Source organism: Diospyros lotus, chromosome 3 (assembly GCF_014633365.1).
Source record: "Diospyros lotus cultivar Yz01 chromosome 3, ASM1463336v1, whole genome shotgun sequence".
NCBI classification, from domain to species: Eukaryota; Viridiplantae; Streptophyta; class Magnoliopsida; order Ericales; family Ebenaceae; genus Diospyros; species Diospyros lotus.
The window spans coordinates 19269167-19287804 of NC_068340.1; the positions used below are offsets into that span (position 1 = coordinate 19269167).

General features: G+C 34.8%; 1 protein-coding gene across 2 annotated transcripts; it reads right to left on the reverse strand.

Annotated features, from left to right (window-relative positions):
• Positions 1 to 2190: 2190 nt before the first annotated feature.
• On the reverse strand, positions 2191 to 17676 carry LOC127797988 (F-box/FBD/LRR-repeat protein At1g13570-like). Of its 2 annotated transcripts, XM_052331249.1 has the most exons (6): positions 17533 to 17676; positions 16861 to 16913; positions 14989 to 15065; positions 3247 to 4074; positions 2985 to 3143; positions 2191 to 2897 (listed from the first exon to the last, which is right to left on the reverse strand). In XM_052331249.1, the coding sequence occupies exons 4-6, from the start codon at positions 4063 to 4065 to the stop codon at positions 2565 to 2567; spliced, it is 1311 nt and encodes a 436-aa protein (XP_052187209.1). In that variant the 5' UTR covers positions 4066 to 4074; positions 14989 to 15065; positions 16861 to 16913; positions 17533 to 17676; the 3' UTR covers positions 2191 to 2564. The 2 variants fall into 2 exon arrangements, with proteins under 2 accessions (XP_052187209.1, XP_052187210.1); XM_052331250.1 differs by lacking the exon at positions 16861 to 16913.
• Between the last annotated feature and the right edge of the window lie 962 nt (positions 17677 to 18638).

Genomic DNA, 18638 nt, shown 5'->3' on the forward strand with positions numbered 1-18638 from the left:
CTACAACAACAATTACAATGGGCCATCCTTTTCTTTTGCAACACTTAAGCTAGTTCAAAAATATTAGAGTTGATCGGTAAAAAGATTAATGTGCCCTCAACAAAATCTAACAAGTACATCCAACTCTCTAATCCTTCTTTGTCATTTTTGTCACCATCCATCCAACTCCATTTACCTTCAACCAGCATGTTTCTCCAATCAACACTGCCACCACCACAGCCATCATCGCTACCTGCTCATATCTCACATCTTGTCCCTGAGATATTCACCTTGCTTCTTTAATCGACACCACCACACCATTGGAACCACCATCGTCGCTTGCTCAAATCTCAGCTCCTATCACTAGCATTCCACTAAGCTCTTTCCTTTTCTCCTCCTCGATCAACACCACCACCATTGTCATTGCACAATCAATTCACTCGATTTATTTCGATCCCTTTATCCTTTTTGATCTCTTGACACAACCTTCTCTCCCTGATTGCCATCATCAACCACTTTTTTCCCAATGCTGTAGTGTGTGTATATATTTTACAGTATGTATATATATATATATCTTTTCTTTTTCGCTAAGAAATTTTTACATAGGTATATATACTATATAGTATATGTTTATATATATATAGTTATATGTATAAACATAGATGTTAGTCACATTTATTAACAAAATATCATACTTATTATATAACTAGTCATAATTATGCTAATACATGTATACTTTGTAAAAAAAACAAGTAATTAAGTTATTACCTAAAAATTGTTTCTCTGCATAATTATTTGTAAAAAAAAAAAGTTATATGCTTTTAGTTATTTTATAACGTCTAATAACTTATAAATTCATTTTTTACCAATCAAATAACTACAATTGACAACAAATAACATAAAAGAATTCTAGCTTAAAAGCTTTAGGTTATGTTTGGTTAGATGAAATGAAAGGCAAGAGAATGGGAGTAGAATTTCCACAAAAAGCTGTTTGGTTATTATGAATTAATGGAATTACCTATTTTCTAAAGAATAATAATTCCCTCAAAAAGATGGAAATGTTCTACCACAAAATGGAAAGTTCTCATTCTATGAAAATGTGAGGTATTATTAAATTTTTACACTCACATTTTTTTTTTAATTAAATATCGTCACATATATAAGTTTACTGCCGACAACCAACTACCTATGCTACCACTTTAATTAATTTTATTAAATAAAATTTATTTTTATTTAATATTTTCCTTAAAAAGGATAAATAAATTTTTAACATATACTTGGTAATTATATGATTTTCTAAAATTAAAATTATTTTATAATTTTTTTTATTTTTTATAATGTAAAAGACAATTTTGTTAATGTGAAAGGCTAATTTTGTTAACTGATTATTTTTAGATTTTTATTCTATCAAAATAAAAATAAGAATAAAATAATCATTTTGTTCCTGCCTATATTAAACGTAGGGATAAAGTGGAAGATTCATCCCATTCTCATTTGCTGTCCCTTTCCATTCAAAATCATAATCACCCCAACAAACTAAATGTAATCTTAAGAGAGATTTTTTTTTTAAGCAAAAGAACATTTAAAATCACTTAAAAAGACAGGGAGCCAAACATGATCATTGATCATAATCCCTGTTCATTGAACGCTAATTTTCAAATTTTTATCCATTATTTATTCCCCAAAATAAATTAATTTTATTCACTTTTTCCTAAAAGTGAATAGGTACAACAGTTGAAATAATTAACGGCAAATTCAGTAAAACTATTTTTATGTGTGTTTTGAAAATGCAATTCAGGTTTTCTTATGAATTCAATAAATATTTCACAGGAATAATTAAATCAATAAATAACAAGTTACAACTCATTCCTCCTAAAAATAATTAAATAATAATATAATTACACAGAAAAAACTAATATAATTTCAAGTAATCAATCAATAAACTAAATATTTTGATAATTTGTTAAAATTCATACACAATCCCAAGCTTAAATTGACTAGATCTAAGTATCCTAATCCCTGGTACTCATCTAACTCCAACCATATTCCCCATATGACCATATATAATCATATCATCATCATCATCCTTACAAACTTTATTCTCACAACATGAATATCTGGAAAATTCAATCATAACAACCAGATGCAGAGCCAAATAATTCTCTACTCAAAGCAAGACGCGAGTCAGAAAGTTCATGCTGAAATGACCACTTTAATGCAAAATAGCATCATATAATTCAAGCTCTGGAAAGTGGTGGTAGCATAGCATCTCCACTGTATAGAAGCTGATCAACAATAGAGACATTTTCTTTATTGTCCCAAAAGCATTACATCTTCCAGCAATCATCCAAAGTAATAAGAATAATATAAACAAAACAAAACAAAGCTGTCACCAAGCATAAGTACATAATTTCATAACTTGGCCAAATTCCCAACAAGTTGCAAAATTTACCAAGGAGATATGGGATAGCAGCTGTTGCCTGGACTTGGAACTGGCAGCACAACACATCACAAAAAGATCATCCTCGAAGCTCACATAAACCATTGGTAGCTGCTCAAACTTCAAAGCGGACACAATCCAAATGCTAATAATCTTGATCATAATAGTCTCCGTCTAAATCTTCATCTGGGTCTGAATAGTAGACCTCGGCCAAAGGTGATAAGCGCTTAAATCTCATCACCTTGCTCAAGAACTTCACTGCTTCATGACCCAACAACCCATTTGTCTCAATAACCATTTTTTCTAGGACAGGCGATTTGCCTAATAGAAGCTTAATGAACTCCAATTCAGCCCTTGTGCCCCACACGTCCCGCATTTCTACTTCCTTAAGCTGATTTAAAGAGATATCAGCCGACCATCCTTCCACGGCTATAAAATTTGCAACAATTTCCACATGCTCAATTCCGTCAACAAGTACCTGCAAAGAAGGAACTATAGTTTGAGACTGGACCTAAAGATTGAAAATTTATATTATAAACATAGGAAACATAATTTTGCATTATACCCCAATTGTAAGTTTTTCCAAGTGCGGAGAGCTTCTAATTAAGCAGAAAATACTTGAGAGCTCAAACACGTGCTCAAAACGTATAAAAGACAACTCAAGAATCTTAAGATTACTCAATGTAGTTGGAAGCCTTTCAGGTATGCCACCTGCAGAAATCAACTGGCAGCAGACAACAAAATTAGAGAAACATGGCATACTCACCTCAAGCCCAAACATGAAATTAACTAAATGAATAACATGGTTAAAATAATCTGTGTGTTACCTGGAGACAACCATAGTCCAACTCCAGAAACTCCATAGCTGGTAGACCAGAAAATAGTGTCACCCAGTTGGATAAATCTCTGCCCTCGTACCTTTCCCAAGGCATGATCTCATATAAAAGAAGAGAAACTCTTTCAAGTTTCGGGGTATTTTTGAAAGATAAGGAACGGAATTTTCCATCAAAATTTAAGGATTTAAGTTTTGGGGCAATAATTTCAAGGTGACTGAAACTGAATATTTTGCAACTTCCAAGTTTCAGCTTTTCAAGTCTTGGGCAACTGTGGATCAATCCAGAAAGGACCCTAGAAGTAATGGCAACATCCTGAAGCTCTAGGGAAAGAAGCATGCTAAATCCTCCAAATCTACGAGGAGGATTAAATGAACACAAACGGAGTTCCAAATGTTTAAGCTGAAGACATGAAAAAAAAGAGGATGGGAGTTTATATGGTTCACCACTCTGAATATGAAGGATGAGTTCTTGGAGATCATTGTTTGACACAAAAGGTATCAACTGATCGATCTCAGAACAACTTTTCAATGAGCACATGGATAGTTCAAACTTTAATATTGGTCCACGATGATGCAATAGAACTTGATATATAGCCATGAGAAGTTCATTTTTTGGCGCTGTCCTCGCTTTTCTGCAGAACTTATCATTAAAAACAAGCTGGGGAAGTGTCACCCAGCTGTGCCTCCATTTCTTAGACAAGATGCTAGTCCTCACTGCATCCTCCATTGGCAGGCACATTAGAATTTTTTCTTTCACATCAGCAGGAAGGTGACTGATTCTGTCTGAACTTGATCCTTCCATTTTCTTCATACAACCAATCTGCAAGTTACTAGCTATTCTGTCAAGGCTTTTATAGAATTTCTTGCCACAAAAGTAAACGAACATCAAGAAGTAGCCCATTATGATATATCCTTTTATAATATAGCTACTAACCAAATCTAGATCAGTATAAAGAAAAAGATAAAAGTATAAGAGCGAGATCTTTGGAACTTAAATGTGGTTTTAGACAAATTTGGGTTCTTCAGCTGTTGGGATCCAGAAATTTGGTTACTACTTATTTGTCAACATTTTGAGATACTAAGAAAAATGAGGTATTATTCAACATGTAGACTTCTTATGAATCATGTGAAAATTTTGATTTTTTTTTTTCATTTTGATAAAAAGGTCTGGGTGGTCCATCCCACATTGTGTAACACGTCTACCCTCCCCTACTCTTGCAAAGTGAGGAGTCTCATGCATTGAGTATGCCCTTTATTTGATTTCACATTTTTTACCTTTCTGGTCAAAGTTTTAGAGTTAAAAAATCAATAACTTGGTATTCATATTTTACACAAATTAAATGTCAAACCTCAATTTTGAGTTTTAACTTGACCTCAATCTCAGTGCTATTATCATTTAGATAAATGAGCAGAGACAAACTCTTTGATACAAGGTGGTTCAAGATTGAAGTACAACCATGCTCACCAGTGTTTTGACTTGACCTCAAGCTAAACTACAATTTTAGGGTTCCAAAATCTGCCAAGCTGAGGTCAAACACCCTGATTCTGCTAGGTTTGGCACGTTTAGAGTATGGTTAGCCTAAAAACACTATATTTGTTATCCAAATTCAGTTATAGTGACATTATTTGCTCAAATAAATAATCTCACTAAAGGTTCTCTTTGCTACTGTTCTGGCTCTTAAATTTGGGTGACAGATTTTTTATTAAAATAATATTAATTTACTAAATAATTACCAAAATAGCATCCAAACTAAACTAGCATCCAAGCCATCACATCACCAGCCAATCCATACAGCATGGCCAGACACAACAACAGTGGTTCTATGCCCACGCTTAGACAATTTGTAGGAATATGTAATCCAAAATATAAACCAGTATAAATGTGTACATATATATATATATATATAAATGTGAGGGTTTATATATATATATATATAAATGTGAGGATAAATATAGACATATCAGTGATATATAATCTGTGGTATACTAATTTGTATATAGAAATTTCTAAATATGTAAATATACATGTATACAAATGTGCAACATATGATATGTAATATAAATATTTGTAAAACGAAATAAATCTGCAATTAACTTCGGAATTTATTCAAACAAATAAGGAACTTATTTTATTTTCCAGTTCACAAATTTAATAATTTTTTTCTTTTCATTTTTCAATCTCTATTTTTTTTTCTTATTCCATCCCCCCCCCCCAAAAAAAAAAAATAAATAAATAAATAAAATAAAATAAAAAATAAAAACCCTTCCTGTTCCATTTCTGTTACTATTCTTTTCTATTTCCATTTTTCGTATTTTGTTTCTGTTTGGTCAGACTTTGATTTTGGTCATGATTCTGATTTTCTCTTCAGGTTGTATTGTAATTGAGTTGTGGGTCCGGGTTAGGTTTTCGTGTGCATCCGCTAGGGTCTAAAATGAAAACACTGTTCCTCATTTCCGAAACCTAAAACTGTTTGCAGAGTGAGGCTCTGAAGAAAGAAGGAAATCAATAACGGAGGGGAAAAGTGGAATAAAAGGAAAGGAAAGGAAAAGAGATGCTCAGAACATGTCTGCAAAGATACCACCAGAAACTACCACTTTCTGGTCGCAAAATCTCAGAAAACAGGAACGTGAAAGAGAAGGAAAAGGTCACCCCTGAGGTTGACTGTTGTCATGTTCTCTTTCAACTGGTGACTTCTTTGCTGGCCTTCCTCTCCAATCAGTCAAAAGACCCTTCTTTGGCTTTCCTTCAATAAACCCTCCTCTTCTTTCTTCTCCCTTTCGCTGCATGCTCTCTATTCTCTATTCTTCTTCCTTTGCTTCTCTCTCTCTCTCTCTCTCTCCCTACCACTTTTATATACAAATCAGCCACTGGACCCTGGGCAGGAGAAAAGTGATGCCCCAAAACCCATCAGATTCAGTCTTACCTCACCAGCATTCAGCTCTTGCCTCTGTTAAACAGGGGGATGTTTTTGCAAAGAGTCAAGCAAGGGAGAAGTTATGGTGTGACCATTGCAAGCGGCCCAATCATACTAAGGAAAATTGCTGGAAAATCCATGGCAAACCAGCAAATTGGAAGCCACAGCCGAGGAGAGATAATCCCAAAGCAGCAGCCTATAAAGCTGAGGCTCCAACAGAAAATAAGTCCAATCTGAATCTATCAGAAGAGCAAGTTCAAGCCTTGTATAGGCTTCTAAACCAAGGTACAAATCAGTCCGTCCAAACTAATCCTCAGCCCCTGCTTCTCTAGCACTGCAAGGTAATTTCCAGCCCTACTCCTTGGTTTCTAAAAGTCTTTCTAAGAATATATGGGTGATTCACACGGGAGCATAAGACCATATGACAAATTCAGCATGGTCTTCGACTGATTATACCTTATGTGACTTATCTCTCAATATATCTATGGCTGACGGAACCACTTCACCGGTTTTGGGCATGGGGACTGCATATATTTCTAATTTAAAGCTGAATTCTGTGTTACATGTTCCTGGACTGCAATATAATTTTATTATCAGTAAGTCGGATCACTAAAGATATGAACTGCACCGTAATGTTCTACGCTTCTTATTGTGTTTTTCAGGATCGAGCCTCGGGGAGGATGATTGGCAACGCTAAAGTAATGGATGGCCTTTATTGTCTTGCAATAGATCTTTTTTTTCCTTCTAGTTTTTCTTCTAATAAAGTTGTTCTAAGTGTAAACCAATGCCAATGTCCTGTTATGGCATAAACGCTTAGGACATCCTAGCTTTCCTTACATTAGATCTTTATATCCTGATATGTTTGGTAATAAAGAGCAGTTTCTTTCATGTGAACAGTGTACTCTTGCTAAGCAACCTAGATCTCATCATCCTACTCAAATGTATAAGCCTTCTACTCCCTTCCAATTAATTCATAGTGATATTTGGGGACCCTCTAAATGCCCTAACATCATTGGTTCTAGATGGTTTATTACATTTATCGATGATCATTCTAGGACTTGTTGGGTGTACTTGATGAAGGAAAAATCTGAAGCTGGTAACATATTCAAACAATTCCACAAATTAATTTTGAATATGTTCCAAACTTCCATCAAAATAATTCGCACAGATAATAGTCGAGAATATTTTCAAATGATCTCTCTCATTACTTGGCCGAGCATGGTATTTTTCATCAAAGCTCTTATCCATATACACCCCAACAAAATGGAGTGGCCGAATGAAAAAATCGACCCCTCCTAGAAGTGGCTAGAGCTATGATGATCACTATGAATGTGCCTCATTCTTATTGGGGAGAAGCAATCCTCACTATTGCCTACCTAATTAACCATCTCTCATCTGTAATTCCAAACTCCTCTCAACATTCTATGTACTATGTATCCAACCATCTCTACCATCTTGTCTATTGCTCCCAAGGTTTTTGGTTGCATCGTCTATGTTTACAACAATGCCCCTTCTCGGACCAAGTTGGATCCCAAAGCCACCAAGTGCATTTTTGTGGGATATTCCCCCTCTCAAAAGGGTTACAAATGCTATTGTCCGACCAGTCACAAATTTTTGGTTCCCACCGATGTGACATTCTATGAAGATCTTCCCTATTATTCCCTCACAAGCCACCAAAACAGTTCCAATGAGCCCATTTCTCCCTTATTTTCCTTTGATCCAAATCTACCAGTGTGTTCTCAAGGGGGAGAATTCTTAGTGCCTCATGACAACACATTGTTGCCTCATGACAACATGCTGTTTGGTGCTAGAAATTCTAAACCTGCTGGAAATTCTGAACCTAACACCAAAAATCCTGCAAATTTTGAGTCATCTCATCATACTAAGCAAGAAAAAACCTAGTCCTACAGCAGCCAAAAATCCTCCTCTATTTGTCTATTCAAGAAAATCTAAAGGTCATATAGAACTGAAGCAAAACCAGCCATCTCCAAAGACCGATCCTTCAGCAAAAAAGGGTAGCAATGAGGGGACAGCTGCACTAGAAAGTGACAGCAATACTAAAGAAGAAGATGGCTTAGATTGGGCTGTTCCAATAGCATTGAGAAAAGGGGTAAGATCATGTGTTAAGTACCCAATATCTAATCATGTAACCTATGTGAAATTGGCTCCACAGTTCAGAGGGTATTTGGCCCAGATTGACAGCATTAATATTCCCGAAAATATTCAGGCTGCTATGGAAGATCCTAAGTGGAGAATGGCTGTAATGGAAGAAATGAATGCATTAGTGGGAAATAAGACATGGGAGATAGTTCCATTGCCACATAACAAGAAAGTGGTTAGATGTAGATGGGTATTTACAGTCAAATACAGGGCTGATGGGAGCATTGAGCGATATAAAGCTAGGTTGGTTGCACAAGGTTTTACCCAAACCTTTGGAATCGACTATGAGGAGACATTTACCCCGGTTGCCAAACTAAATTCCATTCAAGTACTATTATCTATTGCTGTGAATTTTGATTGGCCTCTCTTCCAATTCGACATTAAAAATGCTTTTCTTAATGGTGATTTGGAAGAAGAGATTTATATGAGGGTTCCCCCCGGTTTTGAGCAAAAGGTTGGAAGTGGCAGTGTGTGCAAGCTGAAAAAGTCACTCTATGGTTTAAAACAGTCACCAAGGGCTTGGTTTCACAAATTCAGCATGACCCTCAAGCAGCTATGGTATATACAAGGCCAATCCGAGCATACTTTGTTCATTAAACTCAACAAAAATGGAAAAAGAGCTATATTGATTGTTTATGTTGATGATATTATTATAACAGGTGATGATTTGCAAGAAATTGATAATCTAAAGCAGCAATTGAAGGCTAAGTTTGAAGTTAAAGACCTAGGAACTATGAGATATTTCCTAGGCATGGAGATAGCTTGAAGCAAAGAGGGTTTGTTCATCTCACAATAGAAGTATACCTTGGATTTGCTGAAAGATACCGGAATGACAGCTTGCAAACCAGCTAGAACACTCTGGGAAAAGGGCTGGAAACTTGAAGAAAAAGGTGATGATGCTCCCGTGAACAAAGAAAAGTATCAAAGGTTGGTAGGGAGGTTGATTTACTTGTCATTAACTAGGCCAAACATAGCCTATTCAATGAGTGTAATCGGCCAATATATACATTCACTCACAGAAAAACATATGAAGGCAGTTCAATATGCTCTAAAATACCTAAAGGGAACTCCTGGAAAAGGATTAATGTTCAAGAAAACTGAAAATAGGAACATTGAAGGCTATGTAGATGCAGACTGGGCTGGTTCTAGAGAAGATAGTCGTTCAACTTCAGGGTATTGCACTAAGGTATTTGAGAATATTCTTACATAGAGAAGCAAGAAGCAGTCAGTTATGGCTCATAGCAGTGCTGAAACCGAGTTTCGAGCAATTACTCATGGGATATGTGAAGTAATCTGGCCGGAAAGACTCATGGAGGACTTGAAGATTCCTCTATCTCAACCAACAAAAGTATTTAGTGATAGCAAATCAGCTATCAGCATTGTTAAAAATCCAGTGCAACATGACCGGATGAAACATGTGAGGATTGATAGGAATTTTATAAAAAGAGAAATTGAGGAAGGAGGAATAATCTTGACCTATATATCATCTAATGATCAAGTGGCTGATGTTTTAACAAAGGCAGTTACAAGACCAGTTTTTGAGGCTCTAATTAGCAAGCTGGAAATGACTTCCATCTATTCTCCAGCTTGAGGGGGAGTATTAGACAAGATTAGTTTTCTGTTAGAAGTATAAGTGGAGAAGGACTCTAGAAACATGATAACATGCTGGAACTCAAGATTATCTTCAGATTATTTAAATTTATATTTGTTAGTAGTAGATAATTGTTGTAATGTTTTGTATTTTACATCTTCTTTATCTCCTAAGTTTTAGGAGATAGTTATCCCTATTTTTAGGAGTAGAGTACCCAATCATTTCCTACTTTCTAGGAAAGTGATATAGCAGTAGTTTGTATATATATATTTCTGCTACTCTCGGATTTAATTCAAGCAAGCTATTGGATTATTTCAAAGTCTTGTTTCAAGAATAACCAACAAATGAAAGATAAAAACAATAAGACACAAACCCATCGGATAAACCTAATAAAACTAAGAAAATACACTCCTTATTTCCCAACAATATATAACCTATAATATACTAATTTGTATATAGAAACTTGTCACTGAAAGGGTTTGAAAAGGCTATGAAATAAATAAGGGAGATTATGTTTTATGAAATAATATTTTCTGATTGATTTTTACTTGTTTGTACATGGGTTAAGGATGAGTACAGTAAGGACCCAATATTTAGAATGGCCAATGGGAGAAAGGTTAACAGGTCATGAAATATGTTGGTAAACAAGAAACCCTCTTAAGAAAAAGACAAGGAGGAAATTTGAATGCCATGCAGTGGGAATTTAAATGGAATGTTATGACATTAAGACCGTGTCCATATTCTTCAGGGCTGAGATGGGTAAATGATGTTCCACCTTATAGGATGACACATTTCTAGAAATAATGATTAAAAAGGGTGATGAGTTATCATCAAAGTGTGTACATATCTGCTTCAATATGAAACCGAGACAACCTGTGCACCAAATTACCCAAGTGGAAAGTTGTCAAGCATTATTTCAGAGCACAATTAGTGCACCTCTAAGTAGTCAAAAGAGGTGAGGAATGTAGATCATTATGATTGTGACTATCGTGACATTGGTGACCTTGGATCTGAAGAGGCAACGGAATTGGAAGAGTTATCAATGCCCTCACAACATTCCACACAGCCATGCAGACACAAGACTGTCCCGATTGTGTATCATTGTGGTAGACAAGGTCGTGGTAGGAACAAGGACTTGGAGGCAGCAAAGGACCAGGAGGATGACATTAAAGGCCCCCCTCTTACTAATACACCAAGTCCCAGTCAATAGGGAAGGCAATTTCTACCTGATATGACAAATCTAATACACTTGGAGAAGGGTATAGCCTTGAAAATTGGGGTGAGTACAAACTGAAAATTAAAAAACCCCTGCGGGTACGGGTCAAGGGTGGAGATAGGTACTTCAACCCTGAACCTGACCTGCATATAATAATATTAAATATTTTTAATTATTATATATGTTTTTGTTATTTCATTGATATATTAATATGCTTACATTTTATATACTTATATAACCAAACTAACAACTAGAGCCCAACCCAACCTACTCACCAATTAAGCCCAAGCAAAAACTACAAAATACAAAACCCTAATTTGGTTATGGCACAACTAATAATTGTTGGTGTTTGTGAAGTTCTGCGTTGCATGTTATTTAGATAATGACTGTTTGTGTCGGAAACATTCTAGGTTATATGGATTTTTGTTTATATATGTTTTTTGTTTCCTTTTCATATCATATATGTTAACTTTTTTTTTTTTTTGTGGATAAAGACATATATCTATGCCTCTGCATGTCATGGCTATTATTGCGGCAATTTGGATGCTAGATTAGCAAATATTATATTTTGAATGCTATTTTGGTAATTATTTATTAATTAAAATAATATTATATTTGTAAAAAATTTAGCACTGAATCTCATGCCAATCCATCATATGAGTTTATTAGCGAAGCAAATTCAGTAAAGAAATAATTAATATCATAGAGGGTGGTCCATCAGCTGGGTTTGTGCTCAAATGGGGAACTTTTCTGTCTTTATTTTTCCCTAGTACATAGCTTCTCCTTCAGCTTCTACAAAACCACTTCTCTTGTCTTTTCTTTTATTTGGTGATCTAGTTTCAAGTGTGAGATTATTCAGTCAAGGCAATATCATTTTCAAGGGCGACACTAGAATTAGGTTGTGGAAAAGACCAGAGATTAATCGTTAAGAAATATTATTAGAGTGGTGAGATTATACACAAGTTGAGAACTATTGGATTGTTGAAAGACATTATAAGGATGAGGAAAAATTTTGATAAGCTTGTTTTGTTCAAAATGGGAAGGGCGAGGATGAGTGATGGAAAAAGTTGGCAACAACCTCTAAAGACATACGAGAGGCATCCTAAAATTACCTCTAAGGTCCAAGCATTAGTTTGGAATGCTTTGGATGAAGAACAGTCCTATTGGGAGTTTTTATTAGGCTTACGTTTGATGTTTTTATACATGAAGGATATTTTTGTCATTCTACAAATGTCTCCTAGGGCTTTTTTTTAACTCTAATTATGTGTTAGGTTTTTTATTTATAGTGCTTGTGTTTTATTTAGTCTTTTCCTAGTTTTATTATTAATAGTTTTAGTTTTTGTTTAGTTTTCTATAGGAAAAGAATTTCCTAATCCTTGTAGGAATAAAATTCCTAGAACTCTATATATATCATTGTAATCTCTCTTTTTTCATTAGTGAATAGAAAAAGTACTGCAGTTTTCTCTGAGCATGGATGTTTTCTTTGAATTGTGTAATGCAATTCTAACCTTAGGTGTGATGCCTCCAAAACCCTAGGTATGATGCCTAGATAATATTTCTCTCTTCCCTAACCTTTTAATTTCAGCTTTTATTTTCATAACACTACTTCCAGCCCTATTCTCAGCCCCCAAATTGCATCTTTTTCACCATATTTTACCATAGTTAAAGGTCAGGTGCACCTAAGGGTGAGGCACATAGAGGCACAGCTCTCTACGCTTCCTCACCACAGAGGCACAGCACCATGCTTAATGCGCTGCCTAGGCACATGAGGTGCATGCCTCATGCAAGGTACAAGGCACACGTATTGTATATACGAGTGTATTAAAACCCTATTTCTTGTTCATTTGTCATCTCAGATCTTATTTCTTGTTTATTTGATTGCATATTCTTGTCTAAGTGAGAGGCAAGCATAGTGGCATAAGCTGGAGGTCTGCTAGATCTCCCACTCATCTCCAAGATCCTTTGGCAGTGTATGTTCACTTGCTGGAGAACTATTCATGACTGCGTGCTGCTTCATTTTTCTTTCTTTCTAATTTCTTTTGCATTTTAGCAGAAACTAATTCTTTACCATAATTGTTTTTCACTATGTTCTACTCTACTTTTTTTGTTCTTTCTTCTAATTTCTGTTGCAATTTAGAAGAAACTAATTGCTAAGAAAAAAATGTTTTCATTGTGTCCACTTTTTTTTCTCTCCTAATTTCTTTGGCAAGTTAAAAGAAACTAATTGCAAAAGAAACTGATTTTTTTTTTTGTAACTGTTTTTCTGCTATATTTTTTTCTTCCCAATAATTACAAAAGAAATTAGAAGAAACAAATTTTTTCCCATGATGTTTCTGGCAGTGTGTTCTAGTATAAATTTTTCTTTCCTCTAACCTATTTTGTAGTTAGAAGAAACTAATTAAAAAAGAAACTCGTCGTTTTCCGACAACAATATTAGTTGCTATTATAGGGTTGGTTATTTGTCATTTATGAGTTTATGAGTTTGCATATACCTCCTCATAGGTACATATTGAAAAGAATAGTGTATGAGTATTTTTATAAGCATTTTGGAAAAAATGTGCACCTAATGTGCCTAAGGGTCATGCTTCACCTCACGCCTAGGCCACAAGCACTAATTTGATCCTTAAAATGCCTTGTGCCTCATACAACTATGATTTCACCTATAAATTGCCTAGTAACCTGTTACTTGTGGTACATAGCTAAACCATCCTTCCAACCCTAAATAAGTCTCCAATTAGTTAGTCTTCTAAGAATACCAGATCAGTCCTACATCAGTGAGATTTCCTGTGAGCATGAAGCTGTGAGGAGGCTTTTCCAGATTTATTCAAAATTGCTAAGAATCTAGAAGCTTTTATTGCTAATTCATTTTCCCTTGCACAACGGATACCTTTGGATCCTCCCACCCAGAAAATAGGCTGGAGATTGACTCTCCATCAGCTCATTTTTGTTTGACTTAAGGTTGTTTAGTTCTAATGAAACGGATACACTCCTTGGAATGGTTGCCAACCAAAAAAAGATCTTTTCTTCAACTTTTTGTTGATGCTTAGAAGCTTAAGGTTAGCAAAGCAGCTTGGCGCAGATAATCCTCACAACTAATAATTTAAGGAAGAGGCACATCATTACAGATCAATGCTACATGAGCAAGAAAGTGAAAATTCAATCAGCCATTTGATCATCTGTTGCCTAATAGCAAGGTAGAGAATGGAATATGATCTAATCTTTTCTATGGGATTGTTCAGGGTGAGTCATTTTTAAGTCAAATCACTGTAGCCTAATTGAGCTTCACAGAGTGAGATTAAGACTCGATCTTCTGTTGTTGAGGTTGTACCTATCAGGGTGTTTGGCAATAAATGTTGAAGGCTAATAGCTCCTCTTTGATTGATATGGTATGTTTAGGGGACAGATACAAAGCCTTCCAAGGATTATATTTTTCCTATCTTTTACAGTGTAAATTTTTTTCTGTGGTTTTCATATTCCCAAATTTGCCTTTTAACCTTCTTCTTTGCTTCTTTTATTTTCTTTTAGCCTTCCAAGGATATTAGAATGTTCCTCATTCTCATTTTCAAGGGGAAAAACTTTTGTTCCTGTCTCTTTCATAAGCCCAAATTTCTGCTCCCCCCCACCTCAATTTTTTGGTATCACATATATAAGCTTCTTAGGACAAGCTTTGCCCCTTCTAACTGGACTCCAGCTCCATAACTTGGACTAAAATTCTAACTTGAAGCACAAGCAAAATCATTACTTTTCTTTCAGAAAAAATGCTGCTGTGGGGAGTGTGTGTGTGTAACCCTCATCACAAGTAACTGATAGAAAAGTTCAAATAGGCAAGATCTCAAGGAGTTTATGTCATACCAAACTCCAGAGTGGGACTGGCCGTGAGCCTTGCTTGCGCCTTTGACCCCAAGGAACAAGTAAGCCTTTGCTCAACCCTGGAATAAAATTCAGAAATATCCCGTCAACCATAACCTGGATTTTTTTTCCAAAATATGCATTTAATGTTAAAAGAATACCACAACGTAGTCTCAGCTAAATATTATAAAATCCAACAATGTAATCCCAGCAAACAAAAATTAGCATACACTTAAAAACTTCCCTAGTAAGTCCTGTAAGTGAATCCCTAACTCGAGATGTCTACACCAAGACTCAATGTTGAACTGAAATGGTAAGAATAATCTCGCAGCCTAACGTATGGGAAGACTGGCAGTATTATAATAAGTGAGAATCTAAAACCTTTCCTAGATAATAAATCAACATCATTTCATTCTAAACAAGTTTCCTAATGCAGGCATGATCATCTGAAACATACTCAAATAAATTTTCTCAAATATAATACTCAAATAGTTTTTTTAAAGGTAGCCACTGATCCTAACTTAGTTAGGATAAGGTGCAGTAACTGCAGTTGATGATGAATCTTTTCTAAAGTAATTCTTTCTCACATAAAGCTTTTTCTTTTCAATAAATTCTTTCTAAAACAACTTTTTACGTTTCGAGAAATATTTCTCATAACTTTTTTCAAGTAACTCCGTTTTCAAGACATTCTTTTTCAAATAACTTATTTCTAGAAATTCCTCAAGTCATACTTTCTGAAATAACTCTTCTTGAATACCTTCCCTTCTCAAGTAACTCATCTTTTCTTCCTCAAATTGCTCTTTTTCAATAAATTCTAGTAACATTATTTCAAATAACTCATCTTCAAGAAAATCTTTATCAAGTAACTTTTTTCCCTAATTCTTTTTCAAATAACTCTTCTTCAAGAAAATCTTTCTAGAGTAACTATTTTTGAAGAATTCTTCTATAAGTAATACTTCTGTAGTGCTTTCTCAGGTAATGGTGGGGCAAGTAATAACAAAATCTCATAACATCTTTCTTGATATTTCTTACAACTCGGGGAGCTACTATGGTATCTTTTCTCAATCTCTTAATGTCAGTTGCTTTCTATTTGGGTGATAGTAGTCCCAATGGATTCACATTGTACTTTGGGTCAGCTAAGGATGGTGCTTGGAACTATTAGCTAAGCTGATTTGATTAAGATTACCAAAACATTGTAGCAATAAGAATGTCTTAACCATTCAGAACTAAATGCAATCCTCTAGCTACCACAGTCATCCTAATCTATTGTAGCGGACAGATCTACTTCATGGATTTCTGGCCACTACTCCCACAAACAACAACAAATCAAACCTTAATCCCACCATATGTGGTTGGCTACATGAATTTTAGATCACCAATCATTTCTATCATATGTTGGAAGACTTCCTCCTCTAACTGTTAAGACACTAGGACAGTAGCACTATTTGCTAGGGCACCTTGACTCCACTGCAACATGTGAGTCTTTTCCTTAGACTTCATCTAATATGGCCCTTTCTCTTATGTTTACACCATTAAGTAAAATGCTTCTCAAATACATTTATTTTAATCTACATCTAACACTCACTTTCTTATCATTTTTCTCAAAACATTTCTAAATTTCCTTATCAAGAAACAACATTCGCAAAAGAAACATTTCCCAATAAGTTCTCAAAAATATGTTTACTCAGTCTTTCACAATGCAGTTTTCATTTTACTTCAACTAATAGCACTTGAAAGGTAAAATTTCTTGGCATGGCACATGGTAAACTAAATTTCAAATTCCATCAAGAATCATGTGTATATGAAACCTGGTACAAGATCATGCATGGGATTTATTTCTCAAAAGCATACATGTTCCAGAGAAAAACCATTCACCTGTTCTCTTTCTCAGCGCGACCTATGCGTTGCGTTATTCACTTTTTCTCAACCTGATTCACATAAATTTTTATAAATCACTAACTGTCTAAATTAGGCGTAAAGTGAGACCTAAACGCTTACATTTAGCCATATCAGTTTTGAGTAAAAATCCAACAAACTCATCACTTTACTATTTCCAGTTCACCAATTTCATAATGTTTTTCTTTTCATTTTTCAGTCTCTGTTCGTTCTTATTTCATTTCTTCGCCCCCCCCCCCCCCCCCCCCCTCTTATTCCATTTCTGTTACTATTATATTCTATTTCTATTTTCTGTATTTTGTTTCTGTTCGGTCAGAGTTTGATTTTGGTCACGATAAGGATTCTCTGTTCAGGTTATATAGCAATTGAGTTGTGGGTCTGGGTTAGTGTTTGATGTCTGTCGGCTCGGGTCTAGTTTCAGGGTCTAAAATGGAAGTCCCATGTTCGTCATTTCTGAAACCTAAAAATGTTTGCTGAGTGAGGCTCCGGAGAAAGAAGAAAATCAATAACAGAAGAGAAAAGTAGAATAAAAGGAAAGGTAAGGAAAAGTGACGCTCGGGACTTGTCGCCTGCGAATATACCGCCGGAAACCACCACTTTCTGGTTGCAAAATCTCGGAAAAAGAAATGTGAAATAGAAGGAAAAGATCACCTAAGGTTGAACGTTGTCGTCGTCTTCTCCTTCAACCGGCGACTTCTTTGCTGGCTTTCCTCTCCGATCAGTCGAAAACCCCTGTTACTTCCTTTCCCTGGACGCTCTCTACTCTATTTCTTTCTTCCTTTGCTCCTCTCTCTCTCTCTCTCTCTCTCTCTCTCTCTGTGCACCTTTTATATAAAAATCGGCCAGTGGACCCTGGGCTTGGCCCATTTAAAGCCCATTTGGGCTGAACTGCTGTGGGCTTCTTTCTAGTAACATCTATTTGCCTTCAAATTACCATTCTTATTCATTTTCTGGTATTTCCAATTTTGAAATCAGAACAGTTGGCATTTTTTCTCTCCCTTTTCTCATGCTTCTAAAAAAGTGTTTGAATGTGTGGATATTTATCGGATAATAATAAAAAAATAAATTATTATGTGTCCAAATATTTATTATTTTTCTATTATGAAATAATGTGGCAATAGATGGTTAGCTCTCTCATTCATGTTATAATAATCTTGTCGAATTAATATTCTTAGTTACGTTTATCATCAACGAGTCAATTATCGACTACCACACTATTATTCAAACCAAAAAAAATCACTTAAAAGAGATATTAAAATATTTTGTATCAATAGCCTTCGAGAAGAAATAATAGCAGTCAATACAAATATTAATGTGTAACCTTAAAATGGTCTTTTGAGGCTCGTTTTGTTATATCATCAAGCAAGAAAAACTTTGAAGGGCCTAATCATATGATAATATAAAAGTGTCTAGAATCAGTTATCTTTGTTAGTCTTATATTTATTTAATATTATTTTGAAAAAATTTAAATGACATAATCGGAGAATAATGTAGAAGTGTCTAGAGTCAGTACCTTTGTTAGTTTTATACTTATCTAAAATTATTTTAAAAAAATTTAAAGAGACTAATCGTAGAATACTATAATGGTGTCTAGAATCAGTTGTCTTCATTGATCTTATGCTTATCTAAAATTATTTTGAAAAAATTATACATAATATTTTTTAGGTTTAGAATAATTATAAAAATTATTTTTAATATTTAAGAAAATCTAATGAGCACTCATGAGATTTAATATTATTTTACAATTTTTTATTTGT